This window comes from Lissotriton vulgaris, chromosome 5, assembly GCF_964263255.1.
Source record: "Lissotriton vulgaris chromosome 5, aLisVul1.2, whole genome shotgun sequence".
Classification (NCBI taxonomy): Eukaryota; Metazoa; Chordata; class Amphibia; order Caudata; family Salamandridae; genus Lissotriton; species Lissotriton vulgaris.
In genome coordinates, this window is record NC_141693.1 from 855,589,672 (window position 1) to 855,612,661 (window position 22,990).

Consider the following 22,990-nt stretch of genomic DNA (forward strand, 5'->3'; position numbering starts at 1 on the left):
AATACCGATCGGTATTTTCCGCATCGGACAGCAACCAAAAGTGAAACTTAACACAACAGCCAATCAGGTGCAACCACCCTCCCCCTTCCTACCAGGAACTGGCTACACAGGCAGCTGCAACTAATTAGAAGGTTGTGGAAAGGCAGTTGGAGCAGAGAGACTGGGGGGCGCAGCAGCAGCAGCAGCAGACAGAGCTTGTGAATGTTTGAAAACTTCAACATGGAAAGCAGCAGGGACACTGAGCAGTCTGAAAGGAAAAGAAAGCTTACATTCAGTAGTATGGAGCTACAGGTCCTTGTTGAGGAGGTTGTAAAGGTACACCACAGACTTTTTGGAAAGCAGTCCCTCACGGTGCCAGAATCAACAAAAAGGAAAATATGGCTGGAAATCTTAGATAAAGTCAATGCAGTGGGAGTGACCACCAGAGTCACTGAAGACTTAAAGAAGAGGTTCTATGACCTAAGGAGCCTCACAAAGAAAAAATTGGCTGACCGCCACAAACAGTCACAAAAAACAGGTGGAGGAAAGAACATTGCACCCCCCCTCACCAAGCTGGAGGAGCTGGTAGCCACAACCATGGAGGCTGAAAGTGTCCATGGACTGGGAGAAGTGGACAGCTCGGCGCAATATGCAACAAAAAAAAGGTAAGATGCATGCACAGCAATCCCCCTCCCACCCCCATACATCCCTCACCCCTTGCAGCTAAGTTACCCCAGTCCCATGGTGTCTGTGCAAAACTGTAGCAATGCATCATGGTACACATATTCAGTTATTGAAAGACCATGTCACACAGCACTGTAACCAACAAGTTATTTAAATGAATGCAGACAAAATGAAGGGCAGGCAGCAATGTACAAAGTGCAATGTGATATGTTTAATTTTAGAGGCTGTGACACATTTGCACCTAGCTGATATGTGCTCATATGTCCACAGGTCACACATCCAAAAGGCAGTCCGAGGAGGCAGAAGGCACGGCACCCCAGAGGGATGACAGTCAGGAGCCAGGGCCCAGTGCATGCCAGGACACAGGTGTTCCGAGTGGTCAGCCACCCTCCCAAGAAACTGACATCAGTGAAGAAATGCAGGGCTCCCCAATTCCTTCACAGTCCCCACTATTGGTCTCATCACCAGAAATGCCTGCATCCCTTGTAGTAGTAACACCTGTTGCACACCCTAGCAGGAGGCATGTCGTTTCCCCACTGCTGGAAATGGAGACAGGTGCTGATGAAATGGTGGGTGAAGACTCACAGAACTTGTCTCAAGCTGACATCACTGCCACACTGCAGCCCAGCACAGAGCCTGTACCAAGTACCACTAGAAGGCGCACAGTACATAGAAGGGATGTAGGTGCACGTGGGGAGGGGTCCAGTGTCTTCCAAGGCCTGGAGGGATCCATGGTCAGGATTCAGAGGATGCAGGGCAAGGGCATCATGGCCTGTCAAAGACAAATGCGAAACCTGAACATTAACATGCAGGAAATTGGCAAGGGCATAAAAGAGCTGGTGATAGTAAACAAGAGCATGGCAAAAGCCATAAAGCAACTGTGCACCAAACTTGACTCTGAAAGTACTGCAAGGCGCAGGGACAAGCAGCGCGCAGAGAGAACTGAGAAATGCATGCACCGCCTGGCAACAGCCACATCCCTGCTATGCAGGCGTAGCATCAATAGTCAGGAAGTCCTGACTCAGAATAGCAACCAGTTGACAAGGGGAATAGCTGGAATGACCGGTGCGCTGGAGGCCCTACTCAATGCACAAAGTGCACAAAGTTCTGCTATTGACATGCCGGACACTGAAGCTAGCACCAGTAGGAGCAGCACAGCTAGCCCCCATGGCGTAGAGCCAAGGAGGAGCAGCAGGCGACAGGGTGAGGCTACAGGCCAAACGTCCAGTGGAGAGGCTGAGCCACAGACACCTGCCAGTGCAAAGCGTGGGCGAAAATGAACAGTTGTGACTATGGCCTACTGCCATTGGACATTTGATTCATAGTTAATAAAGTGTTATTTGCACATTTGTGCCATTTCAACCTGCCTAGTGACAATGTACAACTACGGTGGGTGGATTCAACACCTGTCTGAGTGTGTTTACTCACTGTGAGCATTGCTGTCAAATGCTTAGTGTTTCACTTTTGTTCTTTAAAATATCTTTCAAAAATGTAATTAAACAGAAGCTTGTGCTTTCACTATAGCTCAGTGTCTTCACTTACTCAGAAATAGTTGCGTGTTATGTCATCACGTCTGTATCTGCCATCACTTGGTGTTGACACTCCAGCAGGTTGTCTTTCAGGCACAGCAATGTCGTCGTCATGATCCTCATAGTCAGATAACTCCACCTCAGTCCCCTTCTTAACAGCCAGATTGTGCAACATAGCACAGGCAGCAATGATCTTACAGCAGGTGATGGGGATATACTGCCTTGCACCTCCGCTCTTGTGCAAGCATCTAAACCTGCTTTTCCACATACCAAATGTTCTTTCAACAACATTGCGTGTGCTCTTGTGTGCCAGGTTGTATCTCCTTTGGCTGGGTGTGGAGGGGTTGAGGTAGGGGGTGAGGATGAATGAGCGGAGGGCATGTGCACTGTCTCCTAAAATGAAAAGGGAATAATTTACTCACATGCATACATGTACTGCTTATCGCAATAGGTGTAATAGGTGTTGCACACTGTCTCTTACCTAGGAGGTAGCCTTCACCAAATTCCCCTGCAGTCAGGCGTGCATAGATGCCACTGTTTTGAAATATATATGAGTCGTGGGTACTTCCCGGGAATTTTGCGACAAGGTCTGTGATGACGTTCTTTGCATTGCAAATCACCTGCACGTTGATGGTGTGGCTTGACTTCCTATTGTGGTAAATGTATTCTCTGGCAGCAGGGGGACAAATGGGGATGTGCGTGCCATCAATGCATCCAATGATGTGGGGAAATCTTGCCATCTGGTAGAAGTCAGATTTGGTTTGAATGAGTTCAGCATGGGAGGATGGAAAAGAAATGTAATGCTCCATCCTATGCAACATGGCGTCAAGGAAATTGTGAAAAAACCTTGAGAGGCTGATCTGGCTCACCCCTCCCACCACCGCAACCACGCTCTGGTAGCTCCCTGGCGCCAGCAGGTGGATGCTGCACAGCACCTGTACATGTGGTGGAATTGCATGTGCCCTTGGAGTGGGGTGCTCCAACAGTGGTTTTAGGTCCCCGATGAGCTCCAAGATGGTGTCTGGAGCCAACCTGTACCTTTGCAGTATCTCTTCCTCTGTGAGCATGAACAGGGTCACCCTCTGCCTGTAAACCTGCTCCTGTCTCAGCCATTCCCTCTCTCCTTCCTCCTGTAGCCGTAGCCGTCTTGCAATGACATAAAATGCCGCCATTGTGCAAACTGAATTGCATTTTGGGTCCTTTTTTATAGGCTGCACCTGGTTACCACCTGATTTGAATCCATGGTAAATACCGACTCTTAAATACCGATTTTGGTGCAAATTCGGTATTTCAGAGCCTCCCTACATCTCAATCTTCAATTTTACCTATTCTTAATTACAGAATCGGTATTTTACCGATCGGTAAGTTTACCGATCAGTAAGTTTACCGATTGGTAAATTTACCGATCGGTAAATTTTTCCGATTCGGTATTTTACCGATCGGTAACTTTACCGATTCGGTAAATTTACCGATTCAGCTTATTTTCTATCACCTACATACCGATCGCTCAATACCGGTCGGTAACGGCCGAATTCGGCCGTTACCGACCGGTAAATGCCTACCTACATCTGGCCCGAGGTGTCATAACGAGGCACTGCGCATTTTGATGGCAGACTCGCGTCCATCGTATGCTTGTGGCCTCTCCAAATTCTTATCTTGGGCATGGTCTGTTAGAAATAAAAGGCTTAAGCAAAATGTTTAATCTGAATTTTATAAACTTTTTATTGTTTTTCAAACTTTTAGTATTGGTTGTAAAAATTGGTGTAAATAGATTAATACTTGTTCTTAACCTTAAATGTGTTTAATAAAATATGTGATGCTTTTATGATATGTTTTTATCGAAATAAAGCCTTTCTGACTGACTTTTCCGCAGCTCATTCATGAAAGAGGCATTTATTTAGGATTCTGGTTTAGATATCCATGTTCCAGTGTGTTAGTCCTGCACACAGTCCTGTGCCAGAACTATTGGGGAGTGGTCTGATAATGATTGGCATTGATTGCCAGTGTGCCCAATCTAGGATGTCAGGCCCATAGACACCAGCCAGTAATCTATTCTTGAGCTTCCCTTGTGCACAGTAAACTAATAATTGTATTGTACTGTGGTTGGATGCTGTGCTCACCGCTACTGCAGAACTAATGTTCGTAAGTAGGTCGAGTTTGGGGGTGAGGTCCTGGATGATGATGGGGTTTCAAATACATTAAACAATTTCTATTATAAAGCCATGCAGCATGAGATTTCAAGCACAAATATGCGTCATTCATTAGTCTTGTTAGTCTGAGTGCAGCATCCTATCGCCCTCCATTTACCACCTGCTTTACTCTTGATGCTCACAGGATAATGGATAGGGCAAAGAGATACTTTCGGAATAGAGAATTTATAAAATGACTCTGCCCTTAAAGTTGCCAGTCAGAACCCCTTTCTGAGGACCAGGGGAAATGCAGGGGTTACTGGACACAATTGTTGGGGTTGAGGCCTTTTGCCCCTGATGTCCCGGGACCCGACCTTCTATGGATCCTAAACAACTCGTCCAAATACCCCTTCTGCACTTGATTCTCAGTGGAAGCTGTGGATGAGCAGTCAAAGGGTCCCTCAGGGGAGTGGGAGAGAGACGGGGGAAGTATAAATACTGGTGAGTGAACATGACTCATAACTCAAAGTGCATACAGTACTAACAATAAATCAATGTCCAGACGAATCCTTCCCTTTATAAGAAAAAGAAGTATTTTATTTCTAACTCTACACATAACAACATGCATGCGCAAGAACACAATACCCTTGAGGCCGGGGCTCTATCAGTTCTCAAGCACATCCCTGTTTCACCTTCTACCTTCTAACATGGTCGGGGTTATTCTCCATTCAATCGTGACCTCATCTAGGGAATGCTCACTAATAGGCCATACTCAAGAGTTCTCCATTGACTCTTTAGGAATTTGTCAAAAGTGTCTATAATGCTGTAACAGCGTCAGCAGCGGGTCCCCCCCTGGGCTAAACGGACCCAGTTCTAATCGTACCTGCTCTGGCTCTATGGAAGCATTCAGTGGTGCAGTGAGTGCTTTCTCTATAGGTGCTCACAAGTTATGATCCTGTACTGTGGAGCCAGGCTGCTCGTGCTACATGCGGCAGCACCATACAGGTACAGGCAATCTCCCTCAAGCAGCAGTGCCAGCTTATCCCAACGAAGCAGCCACAGCTCCACAAAGTTGAGGCAAGTCACTCTTTGCCTCATGGGGGTATTTGATCCTCCATCTCCTGACTGGAGCCAAGCGATGGTAAAACATCTCCGGCAGAGTCCTTTAAGTTTGTGGGGAAATTAGTAAGGTGCAGGTATTAGTGTGTGGGCTTGACCATCAAGTCACAACTGTAATTTTCTGTGTGGATAACAACCTAAACTTCTACCAATATTGGTAAAGGCAGCCTCTTCCAGCATAAAGGGTTCCCCCAGTAGGGCTTCTCAGTGGACTTTGCTCTGTCCAACGTTTTCCTCTTCCTCAGAGGGCTCTCAGGTTTTGGCAAGCAGGTAGGCACTGGTGCTCTATGCTCCAGAGGAGGTGATCTTGGTTTCCCTGGGTGATGTCACTCACCCAGCATTCACCCAGCAGGGAGACTAGCCGACCTATTTCGCTAGTCCTGGTTCCCCCCCAAATTAGGATGGCAGGGGAATCGTTTTCTGCCCGCGGCGGATGGAAAGACCATCTGCCACTTGTCTGCCAGAAGCAATCATTCAGATCCAGGGACCATAAAATGGTGGCGTGCCCAGCAGGCCCCGTCCACCAAATTATGATGAGGGAAATTTCATGCCTTTCCATGGCGACAAGGCCGCCATGGAAAGGCATGTGGGGATTACTTAAGGGGTACCCGTTGCAACCCACATGTGTTGGGGAGGTGATGGTGAACTTGGGGTGTATCCTGGTACTCCCTACATTTCACAGCACTACTTGGCAGGCACCATGTGGTGCCTGCCACATAGTGCAGTGAAATGCACAACATGGCTTTTCGCTGCGAGGCGGGTGCTGCTGTGAGCAGCATCTGGCACAATGTTAACAACCAAAATGCGACCGCCATGGTGGCGGCAGCATCCTGATTTGGTATGCGGGCTCACCGCATGTATTGCGGGCGGTCCCGGTTTGCCACAGGATGGCGGACAGACTCAAGTCTGTCCGCCATCCTAATGACCCCTGAGTCTTTGAAGTTTATTTTTTGGGTTTGCATCTTTTGAAGTGTACATTTTTCATTTTCTTCTTCCCTCTTGAAAGGCTCTCTGTCACAGCAGGAAAGACTCTGAAGTTGATAGATCCACAGCACAGTTAATAGGAGTGACCAGGGTTCACACCTAGATGTCAGCCACAGTGATATGTGCACCAAAAGGTTAATCCTGTCTCCAGGCCCTACTCATTATGATTCCCTTATTAACCCCATCTCCTTCTGTGATGTGTTGAGGCCGCTTCCTTGTGATCTATCACTGAATATAATAGTAACCTTTTGAATTGTAAATGGACAGTCTACTCCTCCCTTTCTTCAGTATGTGTTCCACGCATCTCTGCGAAATTCTAAATACACAAATCTGTCTAGAGAGTTCATTTACTCCTCATGTCTTCACCAGGCAAGCCTGGGCTTCTCAAAATGGCACCTCATGTCTTCCATGTAGGGTTCCTTTGCAGGCCCACAGACACCTAGTGCACATTCACAGCACACATTGGTCAGCACAGTTACCTCCATGCATTGTGCCATTACAGCTACACATACATTCAGCACACACACTCAGTCTGTATGCACTGTTCAGTACTTAAGCTTTTCTGTATTGTTCAGAGGTGTGCTGTTTGCAAACACATGCACTGTCAGAACACATACTGACCATGTGCACACCGCACAATTCACCCTTCATGTGTTGTACTTTATGTAAGCACATATAAACTCAGCACATGCTTTTATTGCGCATGCACTGCACAGTGCTACAGCTCTCATTTGATGAATTCCCCACAGGCAAAAATACACTCACCACATGCACTAACTACACATATACTGTACGGTATTACTCTACCCCTTACTGTACCTTTCCAAGGCACACATACATTAAGGACAGAGTTACTACTCTTACACTGTGCAGTACTCCACATCTACCTGACATATGCCATGGGTGAGTACAAGGTGAGTACGCCTTGGGTAGGCAGCCAAACGTTTAACTAGGTGAGTGAGATTGTAGGCCTCACTCCACTGACAAAGGGTAAACATGACCTGTTCAGTATTACTGATCACTACATCGTATGCTGCCACCACCACATTTTTGCTGTTTCTCTCCTGGTGATGGAAATAACCTTTCACCACTTTGAGGGTTGTGCTTTGGACACCACTTTTGGTCCAACAAGACTGCGATCTGTGAGACAGGCCTATGTCATGGCACACACACATTGTCCCTGTTATCTAAGAGAAACAAGTCAGCAATAGGGATCCAGACAACAGTAGAGTTGGCTACTGAAGGCAGGGGTACATATCTAACCATGCAGAATACTTTTCCACCCCAACATTGCCTTCTCAATTATTCCCACTGCCCCAACACATTGTAACCATAATTTCTTAAGTCATAAATGTGCGGTACTGAGTAATGCACATTGAGAAGAACATTTTAGACAAGTCAAAATAAAAAAGGACATCAAATATTTATGGCACAGTTTTGAAAGAAGAAACCTCAATAAATGAACGTTAGCAGGCTGAAGCAAAGATGAGAAATAGGTGAGGGTGTGAGGATAGATGAAATTAAGGTTAAAATATCTTGAAGTGTGGTTGAGGAGAAGATACAATTCAGGTAAGGTTCAAGTCAGGCTAAGTTGAGAGGAAGGTTGCAGAAAGTGACCGGGGCATTAGTTTGAGGATTAGCTAAGGTTTAGGTGAGGTTGTGGCTTGGGGAGTCTAGAAGAGGCTGAGGTTGATGTTAAGGTGATGGTGAGCTTGAGGTAAGACAAGCATGAGGCGGAGATGTCACTGAGGTAACACTAACTGGATGTCGTGGAAGATAAGTTTAGGTTTAGGTGAATTTGAGCCACAGTTGACATATAGATGGATTGGAGATTATCCTGTTGCAAGGTTGAGCTGAGAATGTGAGATTTAGATGGAGTTGATGTAAAGTTGAGGTGTATGTAAAGATAAGATGAAAAGGGGCAACTATGAGGCTGGGACAAGCTTGATGTGATGGCAAATTGAACTGGATATTAAAGGAAGGAATTGGTAATCACAGGTCAGAAATGGACAGTCTAAAGATCACTTTTAGAGTCTGGGGTATTTACATTGCAATAAGAGGAATCAGATTTCCCATCAATTGTCCTTGACTTGAAAGAAAGGGGAGACCATGTTGGCTCCTAATATATCTGGTAATAAATTACTGACTCAGCTCTTTGCACTGCACTGCATGACTTTTTCATTTCAATCTGCAAAACTCTTTGACATTGTTTCTGCTTTGTGAACTCCATTATCCACCTTCAGAATAATAAGGGAAAATAAACCTCAAAGGAGCAGTAGTTCTTTTACCCACAAATGTGTTGAAGGTTTGCATGGACATTACAAGCCAAGCTGAAAAGCTAGCTTTAGTGTGGTGTGTAGTTACCATCATATTATATTGCAACTGGTTGGATCACTGATTCTACCAACACCTGTGCTATTAAAATCTTTCTCAAAAAGTACCACTGTAAAAGTGAGCTATTGAAATATATGAAGGCAGATCATTAACCAGAGTAACTTTATCGTTCCTTTTCCTAAAGATTTGATTTTAAAAATAGGAATCAATAGTAACTTTTTACTGTTGCTTCTTACTTAACAATAACTGCAATATAATTTAAAAGTGAGAGTCTATATGTCAATTTGTTTCCTGTATATCAACTTTAAAAGAAGCAGAGGCTGCATTCATATTATTACCAAGCATAATTGATCACGTCATTTCATGTACAGAAGACAGTATCAGTGGCAGTGGGTATTCACAGAGAATAACTTTCAGCTGGAAATAGTTCTTGGTGCTGAAAAGAAGTACTGTTCATGATGAACTACGAGTTCAAAAGAAAGATTTTTAAGGCCTTTCTAAATTGAGAGAGAGACCGATACATTCAAAGCAGATTAGGTTGTATTCCCTTCAACATGTAAAAGCATCAAGTAGTTTATTCGCCATTCCCTTGTGGGTTTTGGTGCAATGATTCACAGCAACCTGTTAGCACACTATGCTGCATAGTGGTGCTCATTGCTTGAGCACGGGCGATACCACCCACTCTTCGTTATGATGTAAAAGGGAATGATGGCATATATGCGCTCTACAGTCATCATGGTGGACAAAACACCAAGAAGAATTTCATTGGTCACTGTGGTGGTGGTTTCCTATCGATATTGCAATACATACATGGAGGACTTATGCAAACCCATCTCTAAATTTCAGGGTTTGCTGGATAATGATAATGATCATTTAAAGAAAGATCCGTACTATGTGTGAAAAAGCCATATGATATGTCACTTGTGAACTAGACATGCGATATGCATGTAAATGAATTTAAAGCACTTGTGCACAGAAGGGGTGATACATACATAAATATTTCCTGCAATTCTTATGCTAACAGTGAGCAATGCTTAATTTCTTGCAACGCATATGCAAATAATAAATTACTCCTTAGCAAATCCTGCAATGTCTATGCAAACAATAAGCAATTCCTGCTATGCCACCATAAGCAATGTTTGCAATGGCCGTGTGTACATTTGCTGCAATGCTTATGCAAGCAATAATTCATTCCAGCAATGCCTGTGTAAATGATTCCTGCAATGCCTATGTGGACACTTCCGATTTACAAAAGGGGGTGGTGATGAACAGAGTGTCTGAGTTAAACAGACCACTCTTACCCAGTCCAAAGATCAGGGCTTGATCCATCACCGTTATTTATCTCACTGCCCCATCCCAGCTCAGAACCTGGCTATATGCAAATCAGTCTGTCCCTGGCCCAGTGCATCATGGGAACAGGGCAGACTAAACTACCAAGCCAATTCTTCACCAGAAAGGAGACAAGCTACCGGGGACCGGTTTCTGGCATTTCAGCCTTCTTCGGCCCGGCTTGCTTGAATCCTGATGGAGCAGTGAGAAAGGGACTCATGTCTGAGTATACCCTGCCACACCTATAGTGGCCAAAAACGATTTACAAAAGGGGGTGGTGATGAACAGAGTGTCTGAGTTAAACAGACCACTCTTACCCAGTCCAAAGATCAGGGCTTGATCCATCACCGTTATTTATCTCACTGCCCCATCCCAGCTCAGAACCTGGCTATATGCAAATCAGTCTGTCCCTGGCCCAGTGCATCATGGGAACAGGGCAGACTAAACTACCAAGCCAATTCTTCACCAGAAAGGAGACAAGCTACCGGGGACCGGTTTCTGGCATTTCAGCCTTCTTCAGCCCGGCTTGCTTGAATCCTGATGGAGCAGTGAGAAAGGGACTCTTGTCTGAGTATACCCTGCCACACCTATAGTGGCCAAAAACGATTTACAAAAGGGGGTGGTGATGAACAGAGTGTCTGAGTTAAACAGACCACTCTTACCCAGTCCAAAGATCAGGGCTTGATCCATCACCGTTATTTATCTCACTGCCCCATCCCAGCTCAGAACCTGGCTATATGCAAATCAGTCTGTCCCTGGCCCAGAAACCGGTCCCCGGGAGCTTGTTTCCTTCCCAGTGTAAGAATTGGCTTTTGTAGTTTGGTTTGCCCTGTTCCCATCATGCACTGGGACAGGAACAGACTAATTTGCATACAGCCAGGTTCTGAAACTGGGATGGTGCAGTGAGCTAAAAAACGGTGTTGGATCTAGCCCTGATCTCTTGACTGGGTGAGAGCTTTCTGCTTAATTCAGAGACTCTGTCCCTCACCACCCCTTGTTGTAAATATGTGGACACTTCCTGCAATGCTTATGCAAACAATAAACAATCCCTGCAATGCCTCCATCATCAATTCTTGCAATGACTGTGTGTACATTTCCTGCAATGCCTACGCAAACAATAAACAATTCCTGCAATGCATGTGTGAACAATCCTGCAATACTTCTGAAAACTAGTCCTGCAATGCATGACTAAGGTCTGCAATGAACAATTCCAACAAAGTGGACTTAAAGAAGCGACCAGAGGAAGGGCGTAGTCAATATCAGCTTAAGCAAGGTTGCCAGTAGGGCCAAATACATTGTTTATGGCCCCCTTTTAGGTCTCGCCCGAGATAGCGCATGCTGTCTCTTCGAGACATGTAGTAAGTGGCTTTTAAAAGTGCCACCATAGGCTTTTGCTGGCCTACACCTTGCGTTCACGAGCTTGTGCACGTGCACAGCTGCCATCTGTGTTTTTATTGCTTTATCAGGCTTCTCTGCTTTTACCACCACCTCCCTTTTCCCCTCCCTCCTGGTCAGCTTCATTTGTGTCTTCTAGCTGTGAATCATGCTCCTCTGCTCGCACTCCCCCTCCCTTCTCCCCTCCTCCCCCTCCTCTTCGTCAGTTTCATTTGTGTCTTCAATCACTGTGAATACTCCTGCTTCCACCAGGCACACACACCATCAGTCGTTAGTGCACGCTTCCACCAGGCACACACTCCACCAACCGTCAGTGCACGCTTCCACCAGGCACACACACCACTGGCAGTCAGTGCACGCTTTCACCAGGCACACACACCATCAGCCACCAGTGCACGCTTCCACCAGGCACACACACACCAGCCATCAGTACATGCTTCCACCAGGCACACACATCACCAGCCGTCAGTCCACGCTTTCAATAGGCACACACACCACCAGCCGTCAGTCCACGCTTCCACCAGGCACACACACCACCAGCCGTCACACACTACCAGCCGTCGGTGAAAGCTTCCACCAGGCAGACACCATCAGCCGTCAGTTCACGCTTTCAGCAGGCACACACACAACCAGCCATTGGTTCACGCTTTCACCGGACACGCACCACCAGCCATCAGTGCACGCTTTCACAAGGCGCACACACCACCAGCCGTCAGTGCATGCTTTCAGCAGGCACACACACCACTAGCCCTCAGTAAATGCTTCCACCAGGCACACACACCACCAGCTGTCAGTGCACACTTTCACCGGGCACGCACACCACCAGCCGTCAGTGCACGCTTTCACCAGGCACGCACACCACCAGCCGTCAGTGCATGCTTCCACCAGGCACGCACCACCAGCCATCAGTGCACGCTTCCACCAGGCATACACACAACCAGCCGTCAGTGCACGCTTCCACCAAGCATACACACCATCAGCCATCAGTGCACGCTTCCACCAGACACACACACCACTAGCCGTCAGTGCAGGCTGTCACCGGGCACACACACCACCAGCTGTCAGTGCACGCTTTCACCAGGCACGCACACCACTAGCCGTCAGTGCACGCTTCCACCAGGCATACACACCACCAGACGTCAGTGCACGCTTCCACCAGGCGCACACACCACCAGCGTCAGTGCACGCTTGCATCAGGCACACACACCACCAGCTGTCAGTGCATGCTTCTACCAGGCACACACACCACCAGCCATCTGTGCATGCTTCCACCAGGCACACACACCACCAGCCATCATTGCACCCTTCCAGCAGGCACACACACTACCAGCCGTCAGTGAACGCTTCCACCAGGCACACACACCACCAGCCGTCAGTGCACACTATCACCAGGCACACGCACTACCAGCCATCACACACCACTAGCCGTCGGTGCATGCTTCCAACAGGCAGACACCACAAGCCGCCAGTTCACGCTTTCACCAGGCACACACACACCACCAGCCGTCGGTGCATGCTTTCACTGGACACACATACCACCAGCCGTCAGTGCACGCTTCCACCAGGCACACAAACAAAACCAGCCATCGGTGCACGCTTTCACTGGACACACGCACCACCAGCATCAGTGCACCCTTTCACTAGGCACATACACCACCAGCCGTCAGTGCATGCTTTCAGCAGGCACACACACCACCAGCCATCAGTAAATGCTTCCACCAGGCACACACACCACCAGCTGTCAGTGCACACTTTCACCGGGCACGCACAACACCAGCTGTCAGTGTACACTTTCACCGGGCACGCACACCACCAGCCGTCAGAGCACGCTTTCAGCAGGCACACACACCACCAGCCATCAGTGCATGCTTCCACCAAGCACACACCACCAGCCATCAGTGAACGCTTCCACCAGGCATTCACACAACCAGACATCAGTGCACCCTTGCACCAGGCATACACACCACCAGCCATCAGAGCACGCTTCCAACAGGCACGCACACCAACAGCTGTCAGTGCACGCTTCAACCAGGCACACACACTACCAGCCGCCAGTGCACGCTTCCACCAGGCACACACACCATCATCTGTCAGTGCACGCTTCAACCAGGCATACACACCACCAGCCATCAGTGCACGCTTCCACCAGGCACACGCACCACCAGCGTTAGTGCACGCTTGAATCAGGCACACACACCACCAGCCGTCAGTGCATGCATCCACCAGGCACACACATCACCAGTCATCAATGCATGCTTCCACCAGGCACACACACCAACAGCCATCTGTGCACGCTTCAACCAGTTACACACACACCACCAGCCATCAGTGCACACTTCCACCAGGCACACACACCATAAGCCATCAGTGAACGGTTCCACCAGGCACACACACCACCAGCCATCAGTGCACACTTTCACCAGGCACACACACTACCAGCCATCACACACCACTAGCCGTCGGTGCACGCTTCCACCAGGCAGACACCTCAAGCCGCCAGTTCACGCTTTCACCAGGCGCACACACACACCACCAGCAGTCGTCCACCAGGCACACACACCACCAGCCGTCATTGCACACTCTCACCGGGCACACACATCACCAGCCATCAGTGCACTCTTCCACCAGGCACACACACCACCAGCAGTCAGTGTACACTTCCACCAGCCACACACACCACCAGCCATCAGTGCAAGCTTCCACCAGGCACACACACCACCAGCCATCAGTGCACGCTTCCACCAAGCACGCACACCACCAGCCGTCAGTGCATGCTTCAACCAGGCACACACACCACCAGCCGTCAGTGCATGCTTCCACCAGGCACACACAACACCATCTGTCAGTGCACGCTTCCCAACAGGCACACACACCTCCAGCCATCAGTGCATGCTTTCATCGGGCACGCACACCACCAGCCATCAGTGCACGCTTCCACTAGGCACACACACCACCAGCTTTCAGTGCACGCTTTCACCGGGCACGCACACCACCAGCCATGAGTGCACGCTTCCACTAGGCACACACACCACCAGCCGTCAGTGCACGCTTCCACCAGACACACACACCACCAGCGTCAGTGCATGCTTGCATCAGGCAAACACACCACCAGCCGTCAGTGCACGCTTCCACCAGGCACACACATCACCAGGCATCAGTGCACGCTTTTACCAGGCACACACACCACCAGCCATCTGTGCACGCTTCCACCAGGCGCACACACCACCAGCCATCAGTGCACGCTTGCACCAGGCACACACACCAACAGCTATCACTGAACGCTTCCACCATGCACACACACCACCAGCCATCAGTGCACACTTTCACCAGGCACACACACTACCAGCCATCACACAAACCACCAGCCGTCGATGCACGCTTCCATCAAGCAGACACCACAAGCCGTCAGTTAACGCTTTCACCAGGCACACACACACCACCAGCTATTGTGCATGCTTTCACCAGACACACGCACCACCAGCTGTCAGTGCTCGCTTTCACCAGGCACACACACCACCAGCCGTCAGTGCATGCTTCCACCAGGCACACACACCACCAGCCATCTGTGCATGCTTCCACCAGGCACACACACCACCAGCCATCATTGCACCCTTCCAGCAGGCACACACACTAACAGCCGTCAGTGAACGCTTCCACCAGGCACACACACCACCAGCCGTCAGTGCACACTATCACCAGGCACACGCACTACCAGCCATCACACACCACTAGCCGTCGGTGCATGCTTCCAACAGGCAGACACCACAAGCCGCCAGTTCACGCTTTCACCAGGCACACACACACCACCAGCCGTCGGTGCATGCTTTCACTGGACACACATACCACCAGCCGTCAGTGCACGCTTCCACCAGGCACACAAACAAAACCAGCCATCGGTGCACGCTTTCACTGGACACACGCACCACCAGCATCAGTGCACCCTTTCACTAGGCACATACACCACCAGCCGTCAGTGCATGCTTTCAGCAGGCACACACACCACCAGCCATCAGTAAATGCTTCCACCAGGCACACACACCACCAGCTGTCAGTGCACACTTTCACCGGGCACGCACAACACCAGCTGTCAGTGTACACTTTCACCGGGCACGCACACCACCAGCCGTCAGAGCACGCTTTCAGCAGGCACACACACCACCAGCCATCAGTGCATGCTTCCACCAAGCACACACCACCAGCCATCAGTGAACGCTTCCACCAGGCATTCACACAACCAGACATCAGTGCACCCTTCCACCAGGCATACACACCACCAGCCATCAGAGCACGTTTCCAACAGGCACGCACACCAACAGCTGTCAGTGCACGCTTCAACCAGGCACACACACTACCAGCCGTCAGTGCACGCTTCCACCAGGCACACACACCATCATCTGTCAGTGCACGCTTCAACCAGGCATACACACCACCAGCCATCAGTGCACGCTTCCACCAGGCACACGCACCACCAGCGTTAGTGCACGCTTGAATCAGGCACACACACCACCAGCCGTCAGTGCATGCATCCACCAGGCACACACATCACCAGTCATCAATGCATGCTTCCACCAGGCACACACACCAACAGCCATCTGTGCACGCTTCAACCAGTTACACACACACCACCAGCCATCAGTGCACACTTCCACCAGGCACACACACCATAAGCCATCAGTGAACGGTTCCACCAGGCACACACACCACCAGCCATCAGTGCACACTTTCACCAGGCACACACACTACCAGCCATCACACACCACTAGCCGTCGGTGCACGCTTCCACCAGGCAGACACCTCAAGCCGCCAGTTCACGCTTTCACCAGGCGCACACACACACCACCAGCAGTCGTCCACCAGGCACACACACCACCAGCCGTCATTGCACACTCTCACCGGGCACACACATCACCAGCCATCAGTGCACTCTTCCACCAGGCACACACACCACCAGCCGTCAGTGTACACTTCCACCAGCCACACACACCACCAGCCATCAGTGCAAGCTTCCACCAGGCACACACACCACCAGCCATCAGTGCACGCTTCCACCAAGCACGCACACCACCAGCCATCAGTGCATGCTTCAACCAGGCACACACACCACCAGCCGTCAGTGCATGCTTCCACCAGGCACACACAACACCATCTGTCAGTGCACGCTTCCCAACAGGCACACACACCTCCAGCCATCAGTGCATGCTTTCATCGGGCACGCACACCACCAGCCATCAGTGCACGCTTCCACTAGGCACACACACCACCAGCTTTCAGTGCACGCTTTCACCGGGCACGCACACCACCAGCCATGAGTGCACGCTTCCACTAGGCACACACACCACCAGCCGTCAGTGCACGCTTCCACCAGACACACACACCACCAGCGTCAGTGCATGCTTGCATCAGGCAAACACACCACCAGCCGTCAGTGCACGCTTCCACCAGGCACACACATCACCAGGCATCAGTGCACGCTTTTACCAGGCACACACACCACCAGCCATCTGTGCACGCTTCCACCAGGCGCACACACCACCAGCCATCAGTGCACGCTTGCACCAGGCACACACACCAACAGCTATCACTGAACGCTTCCACCATGCACACACACCACCAGCCATCAGTGCACACTTTCACCAGGCACACACACTACCAGCCATCACACAAACCACCAGCCGTCGATGCACGCTTCCATCAAGCAGACACCACAAGCCGTCAGTTAACGATTTCACCAGGCACACACACACCACCAGCTATTGTGCATGCTTTCACCAGACACACGCACCACCAGCTGTCAGTGCTCGCTTTCACCAGGCACACACACCACCAGCCATCAGTGCATGCTTCCACCAGGCACACACAACACCATCTGTCAGTGCACCCTTCCACCAGACACACAAACCACCAGCCATGAGTGCACACTTTCACCGGACACACACACCACCAGCAGTCAGTGCACGCTTTCACCGGGCACGCACACCACCAGCCATCAGTGCATGCTTCCACCAGGCACACACACCACCAGCCATCAGTGCACGCTTCCACCAGGCACACACACCACCAGCATCAGTGCATGCTTCCACCAGGCACACACATCACCAGCCGTCAGTGAAAGCTTCCACCAGGCACACACACCACCAGCCATCAGTGCACGCTTCCACCAGGCACACACACCACCAGCCATCAGTGCACATTTTCACCAGGCACACACACTACCAGCCATCTCACACCACCAGCCATCGGTGCACGCTTCCACAAGGCAGACACCACAAGCCGTCAGTTTACGCTTTCACCAGGCACACACACACCACCAGCCGTCGGTGCATGCTTTCACCGGGCACACGCACCACCAGCTGTCAGTGCACGCTTTCCCAAGGCACACACACCACCAGCCGTCAGAGCACGCTTCCACCAGGCACACATACCACCAGCTGTCAGTGTTCGCTTCCACCAGGCAGACACACCACCAGCCATCAGTGCACGCTTCCACCAGGCACACACACCACCAGCCGTCAGGGCACAATGTCACCAGACACACACACCACCAGCCAACAGTGCACTCTTCTACCAGGCACACACACCACCAGCCATCAGTGCACTCTTCACCAGACACACTCACCACCAGCCATCAGTGCACACTTTCACCAGGCACACACCACCAGCCGTCAGTGCACGCTTCACCAGGCATACACACCACCAGCCCTCAGTGCACGCTCCCACGAGGCATACACACCACCAGCCATCAGTGCACGCTTCCACCATGCACACACCACCAGCCGTCAGTGCATGCTTCCACCAGGCACACACACCACCTTGACAGTGCACGCTTCCACCAGGCACACACACCACCAGCCATCAGTGCACACTTCCACCAGGCACACACACCACCAGCCGTCAGTGCACGCTTCCACCAGGCACACACACCACCAGCCGTCAGTGCACGCTTTCACCGGCAACACACGCCACCAGCCGTCAGTGCACGCTTTCACCAGGCACACACACCACCAGCCGTCAGTGCAGCAGGCAAGCTGTTTTCAGAGTTTTTTTTGGTAAATATGTGTTTGATGCCTGGGAGGGAGTGGATCGAGTTTCCTTAAACCAGCTGAGTATGCAGGTGCAGTGCATGAGCTCCTGCGTGAGTGAGTCATGCTGCCTGGGGCTCACTCACTCCGCACTTGTAAATTGTGCACGCACCAGGCTTTTTCTCATTTGCAAAGTTTGGCGCATGCGCACAGCTAGGCAGCCCCCACAACCCCGGGAATGAATGACTGCTTCCTACAACAAGAATGGAAACAACATTCAGAGCACTGAAAACAAGTTCATTTGATGCAAATAACTGTTAAAAAGAACCATGTACAGCTATTGTAGATCTGGCAACTTACACAAAACAGCAACAAAAAACAAACAAGCATTGGCATAGACAATAGGTCTCGCTTTTTGGACTCTATAAGTATTTAGTTATCCAGCAGAATATCCTTGGTGCAACAACACCAACTGTTGCATGGAAAAACACTTGTAAGGTCCCAAATGCAAGACCTATTGACTATGCCAATGCTAGTTATCTTTGATCTGTGGTTCGTAGTACTGGAAGAATAATTACCATGACACAGGTGTGTGATAGGTGCCAAGGGTTGCAAAAGTAGCCAAAAAACAGTGATGGACAGAAAGAGAAAGTATGTAAATGGTAAAATAAAAAATAAGTCTGAGCAAATAAAGTGAGAGAGTGCGAATGAAGGAAGGAGAATACAGTGCAAATAAGAAGAGAAAGATAGAAAGTAATAAGAGAGCAGAATGGAAAAAGGCTCAAAAGAAGAAAGATGGAAAGAAATTTAGAAAAAGGACGAAGGAAGAATATGGAAGGAATAAATAAAACGAAAAATGGAAGGAGAAAAAGAAATAAGGAGAGCTGGAAAATAGAATGAAATAATGGGAAGAAGAAATGGGAGACAGAAGTAAGGGCCAAGAAAGGGAAAAATATGAAGTATTAATTTGAAGCAATTAAAAAAAAAAGGATAGCAGAAAAGGGGAAGGAAGGATAAGATGATGAAAAGAAGAACAGAAGGAACAAGAAAATAATGAATTACAAAAAGGATGGAAGAAAGAAAGTAAATGACATTTAATATAAACAAGGTCAGAAAGATAACTACAATTAGAGATGGAAGGAAAGAAGTATGGACAGACAGAAAGAAAGATGAAAGCGGAATGAAAGAAGAATGCAAAAAACATAAATAAATGTTAATAGAAAGCATTAAAGATGGATGAAAAGGAGGACAGGATAAAAGAAAAAACGAAAGAAAAAAAGGAAATAAAAAAAATAAATACAAGTAAAATGCATTATTTTTTTAACCAAATTCCTTTAGGTTTATGTTTATAAAATACATCATTTTACACATTTTCCTTAAGTGAACATTCACTGGCTTTTTTTAGCAAAGTTTGAGATCGTTCACTTTGATCCATTTTATTTTCCCTCGGCCTCAGAGCACACGCTAAGGTGCCCCTCTGCAGAGCACAAGCTCTTGGTAGGCGCCTCTCCTGAAGTCTCTTTCCTTAATTTATCACGCTCGGCTACTGACAGGGTAAAACTGCCGAAGGATTGTTTATGAGTCATCCTCGGCTCGGAGCGCTGCCGTTTCTGTCTGCCCATTCCGAGCCAGGCCTGAGATGTCATTCCAATTTCCTGGAGGGGGCGGGGCTACTGAAGAGCAGTCTGAGCTGGCCAATCGGGCAAAGCGCCGAAGAGAGCCGAAGAGCAGTGTTGTGTCGGGTGATGGGGACAGGATGGCCCTAGGGAGATCTTTCTGGGACCTACACTCAGGGGCATCTAATTCTGACTAGGCCTAACACGTGGCCCTAGAATAAACTCAGCCGGACACTGGGAATAAGTTTGCTTGCTCAGTCGGCGCGTCTCTCTCTGAACGCCCTCGCACGTGCTCAACCTCTTTTTATTATAGGGCAGTCACATGACCAACATGTCCGTCCCTCGGGACATCGGGGGCGGACCTTCAGGAACATAACATTCCTCCTAAAATAAGGAAAAACCAAAACAACTGCAAACATTAAAACATAATTCAACCATAACTTTTCTCACTCAGGAATATTGGGACCGAAGCCTTCAGCGTCCTTCAAATGCCAGTGCATTCAGTTCAAACATTACGTGCATATATGTAAATGGGAACAGTCTTACGTAAAGTAATCTCTCAGCCAGCCGGAGGGGGTGGGATTGTCACGTAGCTGGCGTTGGGACCCCCGATGAGTCATCAGTCCCGTTCCAACCTCCACTTCGTGTCTTGGCGCCTCTCTGTCGGCCCCCTCCGGATCTGGGGCATCATCCAGGGCCTCCGTGTCACCGCCCACTTCTTCGCTAGAAACCTGATGCTCGTCACGTAGCCTGACCTCGTGCCGAGATGTTGATTCACCAGTCGGCAACGTAGTTGCAGTTTCGGTTTGTTCGCCGCCTTGCTGGCGCCTTGGCTCGCTGCTTGAAGGGTGATACAGTTTGAAATAAGACACATTGCGAGTCACCCTATCTCGTCCTCGAGTGGCTGTGATGCGGGTGCCTCTCACCCCACTGACTCGCCATGGTCGTTTTTCGTAATTGAGTTTGAATTTGCCACCAATTGCACGATTCCTGATGAGCACCAGGTCGCCTCTTTTGAAGTGGGGGGCCGCAGCCCGGCGTTTCTTACTGATCTTGTCACATGCAGAATTTCTTTTCTTCTCCACTGTGTGTTCATCTATCATTTCAGGTGCCCACTGGGGGTGATGGGGAATGGAGTCAGTTATTACCCTTCCTAGGAGGAGATGTGCGGGAGCTACCCCAGTTGTGGAGTGCGGGGTCTGGCGGTAACTTCGGAGGAACGTGAAAATGGCCATTTCCACTGACTGCCCCTTGTCATGCGCAATGCGGATGACCTTGTTCAAAGTCCTCATGAATCTCTCGGCCTCCCCGTTGGCTTGAGGCCACCTCGGTGTGATGCGCCTGTGACGCGTTCCCAGAGACGAGAGATATTCAGCAAAGTCTTGACCCTGGAATGGCGGTCCATTGTCCGTTCTGAGTTCCTTCATGGCTCCATGGGTGGCAATGATTTTTTCTATTTTGGGGATAACACAGTCTGCACTGGTGCTGGTGACAATTTCGACCTCAGGATATTTTGAGTGGTCGTCTATCATTACCAGCGTGTGTCTTCCATCCGGAAGGCTACCAAAATCCATGCTGACTCTTTCCCAGGGACCTCGGGGCCTGGGTTCCACAATGATGGGGGCCTCACGGGGACTATCGCCCGTGACTTGACAGGCCGTGCACTTTCGCACCACGTTCTCCACCATGTCGTCCATGAGCGGGAACCACACCTTTGTCCGCAGCCGGGCCTTCGTCTTGACCATTCCCTGGTGCCCCACGTGTGTCAGTTGAACCACTCGTCCTGTCAAAGCCGTCGGGATTACCAGGCGATGCCCTCGCAGAAGGCACCCCGCCGCGTCCTCATTCAGTTCAGCCCTCACGTGGTACAGACTGTCCATGATTTTCTGGGCCTCTGGTGTGAGTACTTTCCAGCTCTCCTTGGCTTTCTGCCAGTTGGCCGTTCGGAGTAGATCCTTGGCCCGCTGTATGCAGGCATCCTGAGCCGTGATGCTCGCGACCTCTTCCAAGGATATGGGGCGCGGGCATGATCTGGCCATGACCCACTGAACATAGGCCTCCGTCTCTTCTGCCTCATCCATCTCCTCCGGGGTTGCCGGCCTGGGGTGTCGTGACAGATAGTCCGCAGGATTCCTTGCCCCTGGCTGGTACTCGATGGCGCAGTTATATTCTTGCAGTTGCAATATCCACTTTTCAATCCTGGGGGGTGGCTTGGAGGAGGTGCCTGAGAACAGCGCCAGCAGCGGCTTGTGGTCCGTCACTACTGTGAAAGGCTTGCCATATACGTACAATTGGAAGTGCCGACATCCCCAATGTATTGCAATGGCCTCCTTTTCGATTTGGGAATATCTTTGTTCTGTGTCCGTAAGGGACCGGCTGGCAAAAGCAACAGGGGCCCAGTCTATCTCATCTCGGGCTCTCTGCATCAGAACGGCCCCCAATCCCGCCGGTCCGGCATCTACTGCAATGAGAGTGGAGTGTCTTGGGTCAAAAAATGCCAATGTGGTGTTGCTGGAAAGTGCGCTCTTAATGTCTTGAAATGCCCTTTCCTGCTCAGGTCCCCAGTTCCATGGGGTGGAATCTTTGGTTAATTCGCGCAGAGGGAGGGTCAGGTTGTCTAAGTCCCTTATGAAGCGGCCACAGTAATTTACCATCCCGAGAAAGCTTCGGACCTCCGTGACAGTGGTAGGTGGAGGTGCGTCCTTGATGTCTTTGACCTTGTCGGGATCAGGGTTGACGCCATCGGCTGAGAACACATATCCGAAGAACCCTAGTTTGGTCTGAAGAAATTCACATTTGTCTCGGTGCAGAGTGAGTCCAGCGCTGCGGAGCCTGCGGAACACCTGCGCCAAGCGTTGGTTGTGTTCAGGAAT

General features: G+C 49.8%; 1 protein-coding gene across 1 annotated transcript; it reads left to right on the forward strand.

The window, feature by feature from the left end:
• Window positions 1-219: 219 nt before the first annotated feature.
• Window positions 220-1,943, forward strand: LOC147711701 (uncharacterized). The gene is made up of 2 exons (XM_086920224.1): window positions 220-641; window positions 932-1,943. The coding sequence occupies exons 1-2, from the start codon at window positions 220-222 to the stop codon at window positions 1,941-1,943; spliced, it is 1,434 nt and encodes a 477-aa protein (XP_086776350.1).
• Window positions 1,944-22,990: the final 21,047 nt, after the last annotated feature.

Excerpts from the sequence above, each read along its gene's own strand:
- LOC147711701 (XM_086920224.1), top strand. The coding sequence starts at position 220 with ATGGAAAGCAGCAGGGACACTGAGCAGTCTGAAAGGAAAAGAAAGCTT. Across the intron at positions 642-931 it reads GCGCAATATGCAACAAAAAA|AGGTCACACATCCAAAAGGC; the intron begins AAGGTAAGATGC and ends TCATATGTCCAC.